This window comes from Glandiceps talaboti, chromosome 18 (assembly GCF_964340395.1).
Source record: "Glandiceps talaboti chromosome 18, keGlaTala1.1, whole genome shotgun sequence".
Taxonomy (NCBI): Eukaryota; Metazoa; Hemichordata; class Enteropneusta; family Spengelidae; genus Glandiceps; species Glandiceps talaboti.
The window spans coordinates 18,435,783-18,455,750 of record NC_135566.1 but is presented as its reverse complement, the minus strand read 5'-3'; the positions used below and the strand labels follow the sequence as shown (position 1 = coordinate 18,455,750).

At 37.5% G+C, this 19,968-nt stretch overlaps 2 protein-coding genes across 2 annotated transcripts; both read left to right on the top strand.

Moving 5' to 3' along the window:
* The first annotated feature begins 1,139 nt into the window (after positions 1–1,139).
* LOC144449782 (dehydrogenase/reductase SDR family member 11-like) lies at positions 1,140–9,002 on the top strand. The gene is made up of 7 exons (XM_078140357.1): positions 1,140–1,271; positions 2,287–2,496; positions 3,126–3,220; positions 3,541–3,673; positions 4,227–4,313; positions 4,984–5,049; positions 8,961–9,002. The coding sequence occupies exons 1-7, from the start codon at positions 1,140–1,142 to the stop codon at positions 9,000–9,002; spliced, it is 765 nt and encodes a 254-aa protein (XP_077996483.1).
* Positions 9,003–13,274: 4,272 nt separating this feature from the next.
* On the top strand, positions 13,275–18,680 carry LOC144449781 (dehydrogenase/reductase SDR family member 11-like). Its single transcript, XM_078140356.1, has 7 exons — positions 13,275–13,331; positions 14,303–14,512; positions 15,177–15,271; positions 15,608–15,740; positions 16,300–16,386; positions 17,051–17,116; positions 18,639–18,680. The coding sequence occupies exons 1-7, from the start codon at positions 13,275–13,277 to the stop codon at positions 18,678–18,680; spliced, it is 690 nt and encodes a 229-aa protein (XP_077996482.1).
* The last annotated feature ends 1,288 nt before the right edge of the window (positions 18,681–19,968 follow it).

Here is a 19,968-nt window from a genome sequence, read left to right as displayed (position 1 = left end):
TGTATGTCACGTGACTCTGAAAATGAATACACATTCAGAAATAAACAAAACGTGTATACACATGCAGTCCCTATAGTGGCCCTGATCAATGAGAGTCACATTCTGTAAGGCATCACATGGCCCAACCTAAAGTGATCCAGCATCACCTAAACACTCAAGGATATCAATTCAGACGACATTTTGCTTACACGAGAAGGAACTGATCAGGTGAGTTTGTTCTGAGTGTGCAATAGCTGTAATCAAATCAGTTTGGCATCAGGTCCCGTACGCGTTTTAACAGAAACATGAGAATTTTGCAGAAAACACAAGTGCCGAGTTAACTGGCATATATAATGCAAAATGATATCAATTACATCGGGCATGTAATGGGCAGTTGGTTCAAAACTTTTGGCCGGCAAATTTTTTTTGGCGAAAATCCTCCAGCCCCCCCCCCCTCCCGAAATCAAATGGTGTACCCCTAACATATGACTGTCTATTCATGAATACCATACACCAAGTACTATGTGGTCTAGTTTACTCTCTTATTTGAGAAATAATTACACAGATGGTGCATGCATAGGTAATACAGATGGGAGTGGTGGAGTGAGCGGGATACAGGAGAGATTATCCCCGCCAGGAATAGATGTTACAGTTGTTCAGGAGTCATTTCCCAGCACCGAAATGACAAAGACATTGATCCCCAAAGTGCCCCCACCCCACCCTCCATTTCAAGTGGCGTTGTCCACCCCTCCCCGGCCAGTTAAAAATTACCGACCCCTTAAGGATATTGTATACGTTGTTTGGCGATGGATAACGAATTTGATAACATTACACCCCTGAAAGAACGAACGAACGAACGAACGAACGGACGGACGAATCGGACATGACCTGTTTGATTTAAATCTGAATCCGAATCTGAATTTGAATCTGACTCTGACTTTGAAGTTTGTGTGCGTGTAAATGTTAGATGGACTGCACTGTGGACAAGCTTTAAAAATTAAAAATTAACAGGGTGAATTAATTTGATAGCTTTCGAGACTGGTCTGACTATAACATTATAAACCTGAGATTCACATCTGGGCATTCAGAGAGCTACGGTGACAAGACTAGGAACGCATATCAATCAACATCTGTCTGCACAACATTTTACTTCGGATATCATGGACCGTTGGATGGGTTGTGTTGCGTTAGTGACTGGTGCGTCTGCTGGTATTGGAGCTGCAATAGCACGTGTCCTTGCTGAACATGGACTGAAAGTGTATGGATGTGGTAGAAATGTGGAAGCTATCAGGGTAGGTACATTCATCATGAGGTTGGGCGATCGGTGAAGTCACATGACCCCGTGTCAAGGCCAAACATTGCATAGGGAACATCCATTCGAGAAAAGGGGAGTAGATCACTTAGAAAGGTGGCCACGCGTAGACAGGTGCTCGAATTTGTATCCTGATCTATCACGTAAAGTGTTGATTACGTCAATACGTTGATACTAGTCAATCGCTGCTTACCGCCATGCAGTGAATCAAATGTTAGTTGTGGTGGTGCTAGTACTGAGAGGAGATATGAGTGGACCTCACAAGTGTGAAGGGGAGACTGCGTGGTGTAATGTATTGGAGATAATGTGGTGGAGTGGGGATTTTCACCTTGATTCAGACAATGTCGGTAGTCCGCCCATCTAGTTTTTGGGTTTCTGGCCTAAAGCTCTGCCATTTACATCCAAACATGGGATGCGGTGCCTTCACGAAAAATTCACTGGTGATAGTAGTGGGATAACTTATCAATGTGGTGGCAGCGGTTGGACAGAGTCGTGTTGGGACAGAGTCATAGTGGAAGTAAAGTGGTAGAAAGGGATAGTCGAGGTGGCAGTAGTGGGATAAAGTGGTGTCAACGGTGGGACAGGAAAGTTATCATTAATAAATTCTGGGACTCATTAGCTCAATTTCACACCTGACAGCATTTTAACCCATGTCGCTTTTTTTTTAATTAAAAGGGGGTCATGTTTTAGAGAAAGGAAATTGAGAGAGGGCCATTTTCTCGTAAACGGAATTAGGGGAGGGTCACATTTTACGAAACAGACCGGGCATTATTTCCCTCGTACCGATGTAATTACTGAAGTTAAGGCTCCCTACATAACAAAACCCGAGTCTAAAGTATTGAACTTGAAACTTTGACAAAATCTTATTGGCGAATTATGAATTAGTTATTAACTACTCGTCTACTGGTAGAACATTTGTAATCAAACCCTTTACTCACGGAACAACTAATCCTTGTCTTCATGTAGCCATTGTGTTGACGGTTTTATCATTTCAGAAATTATCTGACGAGTTGAAATCAACCACCGCAAAGGGAACTTTACATCCAATCAAATGTGACCTCCGACAAGAACACGAAATATTGGCAATGTTTGATGAAATCAAGAAAAGTGATGGTGGTGTCGACGTGTGCATCAATAATGCCGGTCTGTCCCATATTTCGTCTTTATTGGATGGAAAGACTGAAGACTGGCGAGAAATGTTAGATGTAAGTTTTTAATATGCAGTACGTGCTATCACGTGACCATATGGATGTGAAAGGTTTTTTTTTCTTGATCACTACATCACACCCAGTGCAGTCTGTGATTACTAGATTGAAGTTGTTCACAAATCACTTCATGTACGTATCCTCAATAACAAACTGTTTGCATATTTAAAAAATAGTTTTGCAATTAATTAATTGAGCGACAAAGACAGACAATGTTCCACGTCGCTTCACAAAAAAGGTTTAATAATTACATGTAAGTGACAAAGGCGGACTAAGACAACGTAGTGAAATTTTGTGAAGAATCCAATTTGAAAATAGATAATTTCTCGTCAATCAAGGCCACTTTAAATTTGTCAAATGGAAATACATATTGATTGTCAGACACGCTTATAAGGTCAAAGTTGAAAAAAAAAACTTCCGAAGCATAGCCTTGAAAACTTTTAAGGCGCACTTGTCATTAACACATACATGAAAAACTCACGGCAACGGACCTCGGGACGAACTATGAGTTCTTGCAAACACTTATTTAACATTTTACAAGACACTAAATTTACTTTCTTATTTACTAGTAAGATAACTTCTCAGTTCATGAGTTTTCCAAATAATTAGTCCAACATGTCTCTCAATAGGTCAATATACTGGCCCTGTGTATTTGTACCAGGGAAGCAGTTAAACAAATGCGGGAGAAGAATACAGAGGAAGGTCATATCATACACATTAGCAGGTATAACCATCAAAAACCTTTCAAAGATAGACATTCGTAGAATTTCAGCGTGAAGATTTATGGGTGATTTCTGATCTAAATGATACAAATTGACAAACCTTAACATGAAGTAAAACCGTTGAATATTTTCACGAAATAATCCATACTATTTGAGTGTTGACATAATGGTGGCACATTTTATCTATCAATCATTTTATATGATGTAGCATCAACGAATTACTGGGACACTTTTGCAGCAAACAGAACAACAATACATTCAAAAGTGAAATGTTTTGTTGTGAAAATAAATCAATAATCTATTTCTCATGTATCACCCACAGCATGTCTGGACATCGAATAGAGATGGGAGCTTTCGATACAAATTTCTACACGGGAACGAAACACATGATAAAGGGTATCACCGAGGGACTCCGACAAGAATTATGGGGTTCGAACCCAAGCATAAGAGTAACAGTTAGTTCAAATCCATCATCTGTCTGTCTGTCTGTCTGTCTGTCCGTCCGCCCACCCGTCTTTTTCTTTCTTTCTTTCTTTCTTTCTTTCTTTCTTTCTTTCTTTCTTTCTTTCTTTCTTTCTTTCTTTCTTTCTTTCTTTCTTTCGCTTTGTTTGTTTGTTTGTTTGTTTATTTGTTTGTTTGTTTGTCTGTCTGTCTGTTTGTTTGTTTGTTTGTTTGTTTGTCTGTTTATTTATGTGTTTGTTTGTTTGTTTGTTTGTTTGTTTATTCGTTCGTTCATTTATAGTTTTATTTAAATATTTACTTATAGCCAATACCAAAAGGTAAAGACAAGTGAGTATGTTCATATCATCATTGAATGATGAATACTCAACATATCCAAAATTTACCAGTGAACGATTACTAACATGATAACCGGTAAAAGATTTGTCGTATCACCTATATAAATATTGTTTGATTCCATCAGTTTACTCTCTATCCTCTAAAACAATGGATTACATTTTTTTATCGATCTAGCTTTCATTCGCATATTAATCGTTTCTCTTCATGCAGGCGATATCACCTGCAGATGTGGAGACAAGGTTTAATTACAGTATGTACGGCGAAGATATAGGTAGACAACTTTATGCCGAGAAAAAGGTTAGTGTACAGCACACCTTTCATGAAAGTCAAAAGTCAGAAAACATATATGAGTTTGGTACTATTGATGGGCAGTGTGACTTTACATGTATATGATATCGAATATACGTTTATACTAATAACATCTATCACGAAGGTCAGCTAATGCATATAGTAACAAACCGATAACGTCTTTTTTGGAGTGCCATCATTGATTTGAAAGAGATAGATTAATAGGTTGTCATTGCCGTTTATAGAACCTCACAAGTGTATGTATGTATGTATGTATGTATGTATGTATGTATGTATGTATGTATGTATGTATGTATGTATGTATGCATGCATGCATGCATGCATGCATGTATGTATGTATGTATGTATGTATGTATGTATGTATGTATGTATGTATGTGTATGTGTATGTGTATGTGTATGTGTATGTATTAGTGTTGTTGGTGTATATTTTGTATAAGACCCATTTTAACAAATTTGTCAATATTGTACTAATCATCTGAGATGATGTTATGTACTTCTAGTGAGACGGATGTTCATATTTTCCAGTACATGTCAGTATATCACTTGTGAATGTTCATTTTAGAAAGTGGACGTACATGAACAACGTTCACTCTGTGCTTTGAATGAAATCTTTTCACTTGACTTGTATTGTATTACTTTATTAATTTTTATTCCAGTGTCTAGAACCAACGGACATTTCTGACCTGGTTGTTTATGTGCTAAAGGCCCCTCTACATGTACAGGTGAGACATTATATAACAATCGCAGAAGAGCAAGCACGCCTGTTGATCGCACCACGCATTTGCCCCCAAATATGAAAAGAAAAGGCGGATGATCTGATGGCGTTTTATTGTATCTCAGCTAAGAGTACTTAATATAATCTTAATTTTATAAAGCGCATTACCTTAAAATAATATAATCACATTGCGTTGTACAACTGACAACACGAAACAAACACGAAAGAAAACAAAAAAAAACTATTTGAAAAACTTAAAATGTCCGGATATTAGGAAAAAAATAGTAAAAAAGTACACATGCATAAAGGTAAAAAATATAAAAATTTCTCATGATAAAACGACCTGAAAAGGTAAGTTTTTGAAATTGCTTTTAAACCATTCGTATGAAGAAGAAGTGATGGCAAGGCAATCCGTAGACAGGGGGCAAAGATTGAAAGAGCTCGATTACCACAATACTATATAGTACTGCCAATAAGCTGGTGTAAAGTTAGTGGTACCATTCGACTGAGAACGAAGGGGGACTAAATTTATATGACGAAACATTCCGACAATAAGTATTTGAATATATTAACATACTGGTTCAAATGAATAAGATCTTTAAAAAGACAACGTTTTTGTAAAAAAGACATAACCAACTTATGTAGTGTGTTTTACAGTATACTATCTTTTTATATGTTTGCACTTCTATTCGTGTAATTGTTTTAAGGTTGAGATGCAGGTTCGTTAGCTCATTTTTAATCCATCACATTTCACAGTAAAGACAAGATAAATACACCATTTTTTTCATTAATTATGTCGAGTCTTTGTATGAAGTTGTGGTTTCTGTGGTGATTTTTTAGATTTTTAACCATATTATTGATCTGTACCCAAAAACTGTGTTTTTTGACGATTTTCACTTAAAGCTATTTAACTTTTACAAACAGTTGAATATAGTCCTCTTTTCGACTTTAAATGAAAGCTATGTACATAAACAAAAAAACTTTCCTCCGGATTTTTTATTTTGTCTCTCATTGTCTTGTTATAATCATCCAAAGTTGTATTTTTGTGTTTTTTGCATAAATTACCGCTTTTCACACTTCTCAACGCAATATCTCTTGATTCCCTCAAAAACTAAACAATCCGGAGGAACGTTTTTTCGACACACTGTCTCCGAGTATTGTCTCCAAATTTGACACAGCTGGGACGTTCTGACGCTAAGTTAAATAGCTTTGAAGTTTACACAGTATACAAAATAAAGAACGTAGAAAAATGCTAATTTACACAATTGGACTCCTTCCGCCCGACAAAGGCTTTCAAATTCGACAGACATTGCAACAGCTTTTTTCTGTGACTTGCAAATATGTTACTCAATCCTTGCCACTTGGTTGTGTACGTTGCTTTGCTACAGACATGAAGAAAATCGGGTATTTTAGGAGTGTCATGAAATGCTACAGATAGAAACGTGTTTGTTTCCCGCGATAAAGGTGTCATGTCATCTATTATTCATATACGGGTGGAGACTTTGGTTTAATCTTTTAATACGGTACGCGTGCCGTTCTCGACATTACATAGTATACTTTCTGGTTTGGATTCGAAGCCCTTGCTCTACGCAGTTGGTGTTCGTGTTTTGATTCGAATATGGGCTACGTTCCATATCCCTGCTCATGTATTAGGCATTGCTACGTTGTTGGTGTTTCGTTGAACACACACAATAAAAAAAAGTTAACCCTTTCCCTGAAATCAAATTTCCACACCACGACACCGTACGACATCGGGAATGTTATACAAATTGTAAGGAGTGTTACAAAACTACGGTATAAATAATGGTACTTGACGAACTCACGTCAACAGTTTTTCTTCCACTGCGAGTGACGTTTTATATACTCGGAGTTGTAGTAGACATTACCTCATTTATTTAAACTACTTGTACCTTCAAAATCTACGTTTTATAGCTTTAATAGCCTTGAGGATCGCTCGGTGCCAAATTCTTTGCCGTTTACTTTCAGACAGCGTCATCGTAGACGCAAATAAACAACGCTACGCACGTATACTACTACAGTACATGTGACTCGGTGTCGACGTGTCTCGAAAGTTCACGAAGGATCGAGCCGTGATAAGCCGATCGTTAGAGTGTGGTTGCCACACTCAATTTATAGGACCTTAACCCTAATAATATAATATAGTATGTGAAGAGGACGTTGTCAAAATCCACCAACGCGAAAGTTCAAAGCTAGTCTACGGCCACGTTCTGTGAAATGAATCTTACAGAAACAGAAATGTAATACCCGGAAATCGCCGATGCAATGTCACGCATCTGACGTGAACTCTCAAGTCTCGAAGATAGCGTGGTTCATTTTCGATGCGCCAACGTGTTGATTAAATCGTTTTATTTTTGTAAACATCATTTTTTTTCGATCGGCTAAAACAATTAGCCTGCAATACTGTTAGATATTCGAGATTTGTATGGTTTTTTTTACATGCATGGTACTTGAAAACAGTCATCTAATACATCGCCGTCGCGTCGGGTACACTTGAAGTTGAAGGCTGTAGACTAGTGTAGTCACAGTCGCTTGTAAACTGTTATTCCTTTCCTAAATGGTTTTATTCTTGTCTGTGACGGTCCTAATACAGAACAATGACGTTATTTTAGGGATTGGCGATATTCTTATAAAATCGGTAGCAATGTCATACCCCCCCCCCCTCCGTGTTGTATGTAAGTACCATTTAGGAAAGGAATAACAGTTTACAAGCGACTGTGGCTGTAGTGCAATGTAGGCCGCTTTACTGTAACGTTTTTAGCCGATGCACTGGTCAAAATCAACGTGCATAAGTCCAGGTTCAAAGGAGGTATTTTTTTACTTTATATTGGTTATAACCAAATTTACCGAGTTTGATTGGTTTTGTACAACAACACAGCTAAGAGATAATGTCACGTCAGTCATTGCACAGAGGCCTACTAGCTATGGCTCATTTGCATATGAAAAGACACTCTTCTGTAATCAACGTTCCTGTCAATCTTCTTTACGTATGCAAATCTTTGTACATAAACATTCAGGAATGAAACCATATAAAACACATATAGCGTTAGAGTTTTTTCATTTCAAATTTAATAATGGAAAAATGAACGATTTCCAAAAAATCTTTTAACCAAATGATGGCTCATACCATGAAGCTTCATAATGAGCAAAAAAAAAAAAAAGGCCGAAATTCACCAACGAACCTGCATCTCATAATTTTGTTACTTTGCTTTTTGGACCCCAGTTGAATAAGTCGTCCGACTTTGCTGTGGTATCTGAGCACGTGATTTTATTTTATGTTGTGTTATTTACATTTAACTGCACTGAAACAAGCAAACAAACAACAAGCAAGCAAACAAACAAGCAAACAAACTAATAAACAAACAATGGTCAATTTGAAAGCAGCGAGACGCCCATACACAGACGGAGTAAAACAACTGTAATGGACTCACGCGCGCGTGCGCACACGCACACGCCCACGCGCGCAAACACAGACAGACACATACACATACACATACATACATACATACATACATACATACATACATACATACATACATACATACATACACGCATGCATGCATACATACATACATACATACATACATACATACATACATACATACATACATACATACATACATAATTTTTATACATATATACATACATACATTGACAACTAATCTTGCTCCTAAGATCATTGAAGGCCATGTTGGGGCAATTTTATTTCATCATATTTATCAATTTTATATATTCATCAGATCATTAAGTTCGAGTGTGTGAGTGACTTGCAACACCCAGCTTCCAAACTAGTTATAATGACAATGAAATACCATACATCTAGGCTATAATATCCATCGTTGCTAAAAGAAGAAATTTCACAGACGCTATGACGTTATCGTTTTATCTTTCACTTTTCAGGTTCATGATATTCTGGTGAGATCAATTGAACAGAAAAGTTAGGAAAGTTTATTTTGAATGCCCAAACATCCGATAAAGAAAAGAATATATGAAGTCTTCTAGATAGATGTATTCAGTGTGATGCCGACGCCGACTAACGTGTGATGCTTAAAACGCCGACTGCGATCGAGTTTAACTTCATTGATGGCTTTCATAAATAAAATGACAATTGTTTGGTCCTTGGAACCGGACTTTGATTAGTTCCCTGGGAACTGTTTCCATGGCCCTCACGAGAATTCTGTGAGTTACTTTCAAAGAATGTATTTTGTTTCATTTCTGGTGGAATAAATTTCAATTCAATAAACCTTCATATAATACTCTCTCAAATTGTCTCTATTTTATTTAGAGTAAGTTGGAATTGGTATTCAACAATTTTTTCTACCTACAGGGATATCTAACCATTAAAAAACCTTTAATTGAAATTCAACGAATGCTGTCCTATATCAGCCTGTACTTTAATAATGAAGATATCTAACTACTCCTGTTGTATATATAATATTTGCCATATACACCATGATTTGGTAGGTGTGGTCTTGTTGCTAGGTAGACATGTATTCCCTTCTGAATGATATATATCCACTTGCCTAACCAACACTGTCGCTACCTTTGCACTAACAGTAATAATAATAATAATAATAATAATAATGTTGGTTTCTTATATAGCGCTTTCCCACACCGTGCTCAAAGCGCTTTACAATTATTACCCCTGGCTCGGATCAGAACAGCACAACGGCCCTTTAGTCTTCCTCAACTCCCCGGGGAGCATACAATCCATTGCAGCCATTTTAAGCGCATAGGATTAAAGCCTTCACATTACAACCTACATTTCAGAAGAGCATACAATCTACAGTATTTCTTTCACTGGTAAAAATATTTAAGGGCATCTAAGCTCTTGGTGTACCATGTCTATGAATGACCAGCTTGTTTCAATGCCTCCTTTTTTTGCTTTTTCTGTCTGTCTGTCTGTCTGTCTGTCTGTCTGTCTGTCTGTCTGTCTGTCTGTCTGTCTGTCTGTCTGTCTGTCTGTCTGTCTGTCTGTCTGTCTGTCTGTCTGTCTGTCTGTCTGTCTGTCTGTCTGTCTGTCTGTCTGCTTGTCTGTCTCTTATCTTAAGATATCACATAAATTCAACAGTGCCCTAACTCAATGCCCTATTGGCAATCTTAGGTACACTCGTTCTAAATTGTCCTTGATCTGAAGGGTTGGTTTCTGCGTGACAGGGCTATCTTCTGTGTTTTCCGATATCACTGTCTACATGGCAGGGCTATCGTTGAATTCTGTAATCTTTTATTTGTTACCCTGCAAAGTAATCCAATAATGAAATCATTACATGATATCAAGCTTATGTCTGCATCATATACAGCATAGTTATAGAGCGATTGTGTGAAGGAGAGAAGTACTGAATATAACTAAGTAAGTAATGATGCAAGGAGTGTTATCTACAGTAGTAAAGTATGGTTGAAATTCCTGCTTAAATCTAAATTTCAAACTTAGAGAATGCCTGAATAACGTAGTTTTGCCGAAAATAATATTAAACAGTACACAACAACCCCCCCCCGTTAGGTCGCCCTCTATAGTTGAGTGTGTACGCAGTAATGATGGCGAGTCACGGCCTATTTTCATGGATACAACCTCGCATCCTAGTTCCTACGCATGCTACACATTTTCTAGCAGTTACGGGGATACCAGTGCTTTACCTACTTTATGAATATGAGAGTCACTTGGTGTCTGTGTTTAAAGACAGATCGTTTCTCGTTTATTTGTTTCAGTATTTAGCGTAACCTTGAATTGTCCGCCATTTTCGGCATTGCATATATGTAAGCCTTATGTGCACTTCACACAGAGATATGTTTAATATCTGACTACATGTTCACTAAGAATGAAAGACCATCAAGATTGCGATCGGTTCAGACTGTAAAATGAATTATTTGGACGAAATCGTCTGAGGTAGTATCTGAGCTCTGTGGGCGACCTCTGTGACAGAGGCCTCTGACCTCGATCTGTCTGAGGCCCCTGACCTCTGTCTGAGAAGTCAACTCTACCGGGACAGCAGGTTCGTAAATCGTCAACAGGTATGTTCTATACAAAGCATTTATCCCCCAAAATCGGTGAATTACGTGATGTAACAAACTATGGCTTTTAAAGAGAAAATAAATTCGTAACCGTGAATAAATGTTTGTGTAGTCTTATTAATTGTAAATATAAGACAGTATGCAGCAGGGTCGTAAATCTTTACCTGTTTTTTCTATGGACAATCGGTGCCGCGGTGGTGCGGTGTAACGCGTATTATCGTAGCTAGGCACAACAGTAGCCAAATTACGTGTACACCATATATGCTTGTAATGCTGTCACTCGGTAAATTGTATCATGTACTAATATTATATTCTGGCCTTTGAGTGAGAAATGAGAGACAAATAAAATTTATAATTTTAAGTAAATGTATGTACTTAATGTACTACTAGTATATTGATTGCGATTGTGGGATGGCTGGGTTGTAAATCCTCGTATTTTCTGCAAAAAAAGTGACGTGCACGGTGCATACGACATCCCCGGACGCCATCAGCACACAGGCCGCGTGTTTTGTACAGTAGTGTAAACACCTCGGTAATTACGCTCTATGCAAATTATGTGTACTAAACCCTGGCTTTTGAGCAAAAAGAAAGAGACAAATAAATTCATGACTAAATTTTATTTCTTTTTAATGATTACTTTGGGACAGCAGGGATGACGCGTTAGCTGTCAGATATTTTCTTCAAAAGTGACATATACAACGTAATGCATGTGTAGAACCAACAACAACGTAAGTGTCGGCGCCGCGCCTTCGATCTCCTCGCATACAAAATTGGATAATCTGACGTGCCGTGAGGCATGTACGTTGTCTGTCTGTCTGTCTGTCTATCTATCTATCTGTCTGTCTGTCTGTCTGTCTGTCTGTCTGTCTGTCTGTCTGTCTGTCTGTCTGTCTGTCTGTCTGTCTGTCTGTCTGTCTGTCTGTCTGTCTGTCTGTCTGTCTGTCTGTCTGTCTGTCTGCCTGCCTGCCCGCCCGCCCACCCGCGTGCGTGTGTGTGTGTGAGCGATTTATACTTTATAGTCAAAAAACGCCAGACCGATTGCCTTAGAATTTGGTGGGGACATCACTTTTGGTGTCTAGTTGGGAAATTGTTCAAAGAACAATGATCGTACCACTGGTGTGTGATTTTGGTATAATAATGTCATTTTTGATTAAAAAACTTAAACTTCAAAACTAGTGAGCTGATTGGTCTGAAATTTGGTGGAAATGTTTTTAGGGGTGTTTAGATTAAGATTTGTTCATGACGTGATGATCTCGTCAGAAATATGCAAATTAGGTCTACGCATGTATCTTTTTGGTCAAAAATCTTTAATTCCTAAACTACTGAGCAGATTGGGCTAAAATTTAATGGGGATGCATTTGGAGATGTGCAGATGAAGAAAGTGTAATGGTGGTATGAGTAATATGCAAATAAGGTGTAAAAATATGAATTTTGGTCAAAAACTTGTATCTAAAAAAGTACTTGGTCGATGCATAGGACTGAATTTTGATGAGATGTTTCTAGACATGTTATGGCACAGATGTTTCATTTTTTGACACAATTGACCCTAGCAACCATGACCACACCCATAACAACAACCACATGCCAGCATATTTTGCTGAAATAGCATCTGGTAGACAAATATCCCTAGCAACAGCTAATAATTGTGTATATCGCAAATAACACAAGACGAATTAATAGACACAAGTGAATAAACATTCAAAAAATGTATGCAAATGTGCGTAGCAACAAGACCACGCACATAGCAACAGCCAAATAATGGTGCATATCGTAAAGATCACAACTGGGGATTCATAGACACGTTAACAAACATTCAAAAAAATGTAAGCAAATATACTTAGTAACAAGACCACGTCCATTGCAACAGCCCAATGATCACACATATTGCAAAGAAAACAAAGGATTAATAGACAAATTAATAGATGTTCAAAATTTGTATGCAAATATGCCTAGCAACAAGACCATGCCAATAGCAACAGCTATATGATGACGTACATTGCAAAGATAACAACAAGGCTGGATAGGCAATTGGATAATCATTCAGCAAATGAACACCTATACCTAGCATGGATGAGCATGTGGATAAACAAATAATTTTATAAACTTGTACAGTTGTGCGACAACGCCATTGGTACTGTTTTTCTAACTTCCCCGCAGTTGTGACAAAGATTTGCATGGCCACGTGTTTGTTGAGTGGGGTCCGTTATGGCGCATTCAGTCATGACAGGTGGGGAAGGGCCTGAGGGAGGGAGATTAGGAGGGGTCAGATTTCACAAACCAGTTCTCGGGGCCGGGGGGGGGGGGCGATTTTAGAAAGTGGAAGTAGGAGAGGGCCACATTTCACTTTGACTCATTGTATTATCATCTAACTTTGCATTATTTTGTGATTTCAGCATCCCATCGCTGCCACCTCCGCCCGCCACCTTTGTTCTATAATCTCAGACCATACTAGTCAATCGCTGCTTACCGCCATGCAGTGAATCAAATGTTAGTTGTGGTGCTAGTAGAGGAGATATGAGTGGACCTCACAAGTGTGAAGGGGGAAAGCTGCGTGGTGTAATGTATTGGAGATAATGTTGTGGAGTGGGGATTTTCACCTTGATCCAGACAATGTCGGTAGTCCGCCCATCTAGTTTTTGGGTTTATATCCAAACATGGGATGTGGTGCCTTCACAAAAAAATCACTGGTGGTAGTAGTGGGATAACTTATCGATGTGGTGGCAGCGGTTGGACAGAGTCGGGGTGGGACAGAGTCGTAGTGGAAGTAAAGTGGTAGAAAAAAAGAGTCGAAGTGGCAGTAGTGGGATAAAGTGGTGGCAATGGTGGGACAGAATAGTTTAATACATTCTGGGACTAATTTTACTCATTTTCACACCTGACCCATATTTTGTTTTGTTTTTTATATTAAACGAGGGTCATGTTTTAAAGAAAGGAAATTGAGAGAGGGCTATTTTCTCGAAAACGGAATCAGGAGAGGGTCACATTTTATGAAACAGACCGGGCTTTATTTCCCTCGTACCAATGTAATTACTGAAGTTAAGGCTCCCTACATAACAAACCCCGAGTCTAAAGTATTGAACTTGAAACTTTGACAAAATCTTATTGGCGAATTATGAATTAGCTAACCACTCATCTACTGGTAGAACATCTGTAATCATTGCAAAAACTGCACTCACGGAACAACCAATCCTTGTCTTCATGTAGCCATTGTGTTGACGGTTTTATCATTTCAGAAATTATCTGACGAGTTGAAATCAACCACCGCAAAGGGAACCTTACATCCAATCAAATGTGACCTCCGACAAGAACACGAAATATTGGCAATGTTTGATGAAATCAAGAAAAGTGATGGTGGTGTCGACGTGTGTATCAATAATGCCGGTCTGTCCCATATTTCGTCTTTATTGGATGGAAAGACTGAAGACTGGCGAGAAATGTTAGATGTAAGTTTTTAACATGCAGTACGTGCTATCACGTGGCCGTATGGATTTAAATTGTTTTTTTTTTATTTCCTGATCTTTTTTTCTTCATCATTAATTACATAACGACCAGACTGTGATTACTAGGTTGAATGTGTTTACCCACTTTCAAGTTGTTCACAAATCACTTCATGTACGTATCCTCAATAACAAACTGTTTGCATATTTAAAAATATAGATTTGCAATTAATTAATTGAGCGACAAGGACAGACGTCGCTTTACAAAAGAAGGCTTTACAGTTAATAATTACATGTAAGTGACAAAGGCGGGCTAAGAAAACGTAGTGAAATTTTATGAAGAATCCAATTTGAAAATAGATAATTTCTCGTCAATCAAGGCCACTTTAAATTTGTCAAATGGAAATACATATTGGGTGTCAGACACGCTTATAAGGTCAAAGTTGAAAAAAAAACTTCCGAAGCATAGCCTTGAAAACTTTTAAGGCGCACTTGTCATTAACACATACATGAAAAACTCACGGCAACGGACCTCGGGACGAACTATGACTTCTTGCAAACACTTATTTAACATTTTACAAGATAGTAAATTTTCTTTCTTATTTACTAGTAAGATAACTTCTCAGTTCATGAGTTTTCCAAATAATTAGTCTAACATGTCTCTCAATAGGTCAATATACTGGCCCTGTGTATTTGTACCAGGGAAGCAGTTAAACAAATGCGGGAGAAGAATACAGAGGAAGGTCATATCATACACGTTAGCAGGTATAACCATCAAAAACTTTTAAAAGATACTTGGCATCCGTTGAGTTTCAGTCTGATGATTAAATGTCACTTTATGGATGGGTGATTTCTGATCTAAATGGTACAAATTGACAAACCATCACATAAAGTAAAACCGTTGAACATTTTCACGAAATAATCCATACTATTTGAGTGTTGACATAACGGTGTGCACATTTTATCTATCAATCATTTTATATGATGTAGCATCAACGAATTACTGGGACACTTTTGCAGCAAATAGAACAATACATTCAAAAGTGAAATGTTTTGTTGTGAAAATAAATCAATAATCTATTTCTCATGTATCACCCACAGCATGTCTGGACATCGAATAGAGATGGGAGCTTTCGATATAAATTTCTACGCGGGAACGAAACACATGATAAAGGGTATCACCGAGGGACTCCGACAAGAATTATGGGGTTCGAACCCAAGGATAAGAGTAACAGTTAGTTCAAATCCATCATATGTCTGTCTGTCTGTCTGTCTGTCTGTCTGTCTGTCTGTCTGTGTCTGTCTGTCTGTTCGTCCGTCTGGCTGTCCATCCGCCCACCTGTCTTTTTCTTTCTTTCTTTCTTTCTTTCTTTCTTTCTTTCTTTCTTTCTTTCTTTCTTTCTTTCTTTCTTTCTTTCTTTCTTTCTTTCTTTCTTTCGCTCTTTCTTTCTTTCGCTTTGTTTGTTTGTTTGTCTGTTTGTTCGTTCGTTCGTTCGTTGATAGTTTTATTTACATATTTACTTATAGCCAATACCAAAAGGTAAAGACAAGTAAGTATGTTCATATCATCATTGAATGATGAATACTCAAAATATCCACTTTGACTTTGTATCATATTCAAAATTTACCAGTGAACGATTACTAAAATGATAACCGGTAAAATATTAGTCGTATCACCTATATAAATATTGTTTGATTCCATCAGTTAACTCTCTATCCTCTAAAACAATGGATTACATTTTTTGTTATCGATCTAGCTTTCATTCGCATATTAATCGTTTCTCTTCATGCAGTCGATAACACCTGCAGATGTGGAGACAAGGTTTGTTTACAGTATGTACGGCGAAGATATAGGTAGACAACTTTATGCCGAGAAAAAGGTTAGTGTACAGCGCACCTTTCATGAAAGTCAAAAGTCTGAAAACATATATGAGTTTGGTACTATTGATGGGCAGTGTGACTTTACATGTATATGATATCGAATATACGTTTATACTAATAACATCTATCACGAAGGTCAGCTAATGCATATAGTAACAAACCGATAGCGTCTTTTTTGAGTGCCATCATTGATTTGAAAGAGATAGATTAATAGGTTGTCATTGCCGTTTATAGAACCTCACAAGTGTATGTATGTATGTATGTATGTATGTATGTATGTATGTATGTATGTATGTATGTATGTATGTATGTATGTATGTGTGCATGTATGCATGTATGCATGTATGCATGTATGTGTGTATGTATGTATGTATGTATGTATGTATGTATGTGTGTATGTGTATGTGCATGTATTAGTGTTGTTGGTGTATATTTTGTATAAGGCCCATTTTAACAAATTTGTCAATATTGTACTAATCATCTGAGATGATGTTATGTACTTCTAGTGAGACGGATGTTCATATTTTCCAGTACATGTCAGTATATCACTTGTGAATGTTCATTTTAGAAAGTGGACGTACAACTACATGAACAACGTTCACTCTGTGCTTTGAATGAAATCTTTTCACTTGACTTGTATTACTTTATTAATTTTTATTCCAGTGTCTAGAACCAACGGACATTTCTGACCTGGTTCTTTATGTGCTAAAGGCCCCTCTACATGTACAGGTGAGACATTATAGTATAACAATCGCAGATGAGCAAACACGCCTGTTGATCGCACCACGCATTTCCCCCCAAATATGAAAAGAAAAGGCGGATGATCTGATGGCGTTTTATTGTATCTCAGCTAAGAGTACTTATAATCTTAATTTTATAAAGCGCATTACCTTAAAATAATATAATCACAATGCGTTGTACAACTGACAACACGAAAGAGAACAAAAATACACTATTTGAAAAACTTAAAATGTCCGGATATTAGGAAAAAAATAGTAAAAAAGTACACATGCATAAAGGTAAAAAAATATAAAAATGTCTCATGATAAAACGACCTGAAAAGGTAAGTTTTTGAAATTGCTTTTAAACCATTCGTATGAAGAAGAAGTGATGGTAAGGCAATCCGTAGACGGGGGGCAAAGATTGAAAGAGCTCGATTACCACAATTCATATAGTACTGCCAATAGGCTGGTGTAAAGTTAGTGGTACCATTCGACTGAGAACGAAGGGGGACTAAATTTATATGACTAAACATTCCGACAATAAGTATTTGAATATATTAACATACTGGTTCAAATGAATAAGATCTTTAAAACCAATGTCAAAAGACATCTTCACAACGTTTTTGTAAAAAAGACATAACCAACGTATGTAGTGTGTTTTACAGTATACTATCTTTTTATATGTTTGCACTTCTATTCGTGTAATTGTTTTAACTGTATGTATATTGTATAATTTTGTTACTTTGCTTTTTGGACCCCAGTTGAATAAGTCGTCCGACTTTGCTGTGGTATCTGAGCACGTGATTTTATTTTATATTGTGTTATTTACATTTAACTGCATTGAAACAAGCAAACAAACAACAAGCAAGCAAACAAACAAGCAAACAAACTAATAAACAAACAATGGTCAATTTGAAAGCAGCGAGACGCCCATACACAGACGGAGTAAAACAACTGTAATGGACACACGCGCGCGTGCGCACACGCACACGCGCGCAAACACAGACAGACACATACACATACATACATACATACATACATACATACATACATACATACACACATGCATACATGCATGCATACATACATACATACACACACACATACATACATACATACATACATACATACATACATACATACATACACACATGCATACATGCATGCATACATACATACATACACACACACACATACATACATACATACATACATACACACACATACATACATACATACATACATACATACATACATACATACATATATACATACATACATTGACAACTAATCTTGCTCCTAAGATCATTGAAGGCCATTTTGGGGCAATTTTATTTCATCATATTTATCAATTTTATATATTCATCAGATCATTAAGTTCGAGTGTGTGAGTGACTTGCAACACCCAGCTTCCAAACTAGTTATAATGACAATGAAATACCATACATCTAGGCTATAATATCCATCGTTGCTAAAAGAAGAAATTTCACAGACGCTATGACGTTATCGTTTTATCTTTCACTTTTCAGGTTCATGATATTCTGGTGAGACCAATTGAACAGAAAAGTTAGGAAAGTTTATTTTGAATGCCCAAACATCCGATAAAGAAAAGAATATATGAAGTCTTCTAGATCTTTAGATGTATTCAGTGTGATACCGACGCCGACTAACGTGTGATGCTTAAAACGCCGACTGCGATCGAGTTTAACTTCATTGATGGCTTCCATAAATAAAATGACAATTGTTTGGTCCATGGAACCGGACTTTGATTAGTTCCCTGGGAACTGTTTCCATGGCCCTCACGAGAATTCTGTGAGTTACTTTCAAAGAATGTATTTTGTTTTCATTTCTGGTGGAATAAATTTCAATTCAATAAACCTTCATATAATACTCTCTCAAATTGTCTCTATTTTATTTAGAGTAAGTTGGAATTGGTATTCAACAATTTTTTCTACCTACAGGGATATCTAACCATTAAAAAACCTTTAATTGAAATTCAACGAATGCTGTCCTATATCAGCCTGTACTTTAATAATGAAGATATCTAACTACTCCTGTTGTATATATAATATTTGCCATATACACCATGATTTGGTAGGTGTGGTCTTGTTGCTAGGTAGACATGTATTCCCTTCTGAATGATATATATCCACTTGCCTAACCAACACTGTCGCTACCTTTGCACTATAAACAGTAATTTGGCATGTGCTTGGGGCATGGTCCTGTTGGGATTATTTCATACAAAACTCACACCACTGATGGGATCATTTTGATTTGAATACTTTTGGATCATTGTCTGGATCAAGGTGAAAATCCCCACTCCACCACATTATCTCCAATACATTACACCATGCAGCTTTCCCCCTTCACACTTGTGAGGTCCACTCATATCTACTCTACTAGCACCCGGACTAACACCTGATTCACTGCATGGCGGTGAGCAGCGACTGACTAGTATGGTCTGAGATTATGGAACAAAGGTGGCGGGCGGAGGTGGCAGTGATGGGATGCTGAAATCACAAAATATTGCAAAGTTAGATGAATACAATGAGTCAAAGTGAAATGTGACCCTCTCCTACTTCCACTTTCTAAAATCGCCCCCCCCGAACTGATTTGTGAAATGTGACCCCTCCTAATCTCCCTCCCTCAGGCCCTTCCCCACCTGTGATGACTGAATGCGCCATAACGGACTCCCACACAACAAGCATATGGCTTTCTCACAACTGCGGGGAAGTCAGAAAAACAGCACCAATGGCGTTGTCGCACAACTGTACAAGTTTTGAAAATTGTTTATCCACATGCACATCCATGCAAGGTATAGGTGTTCATTTGCTGAATAATTATACAGTTGCCTATCCA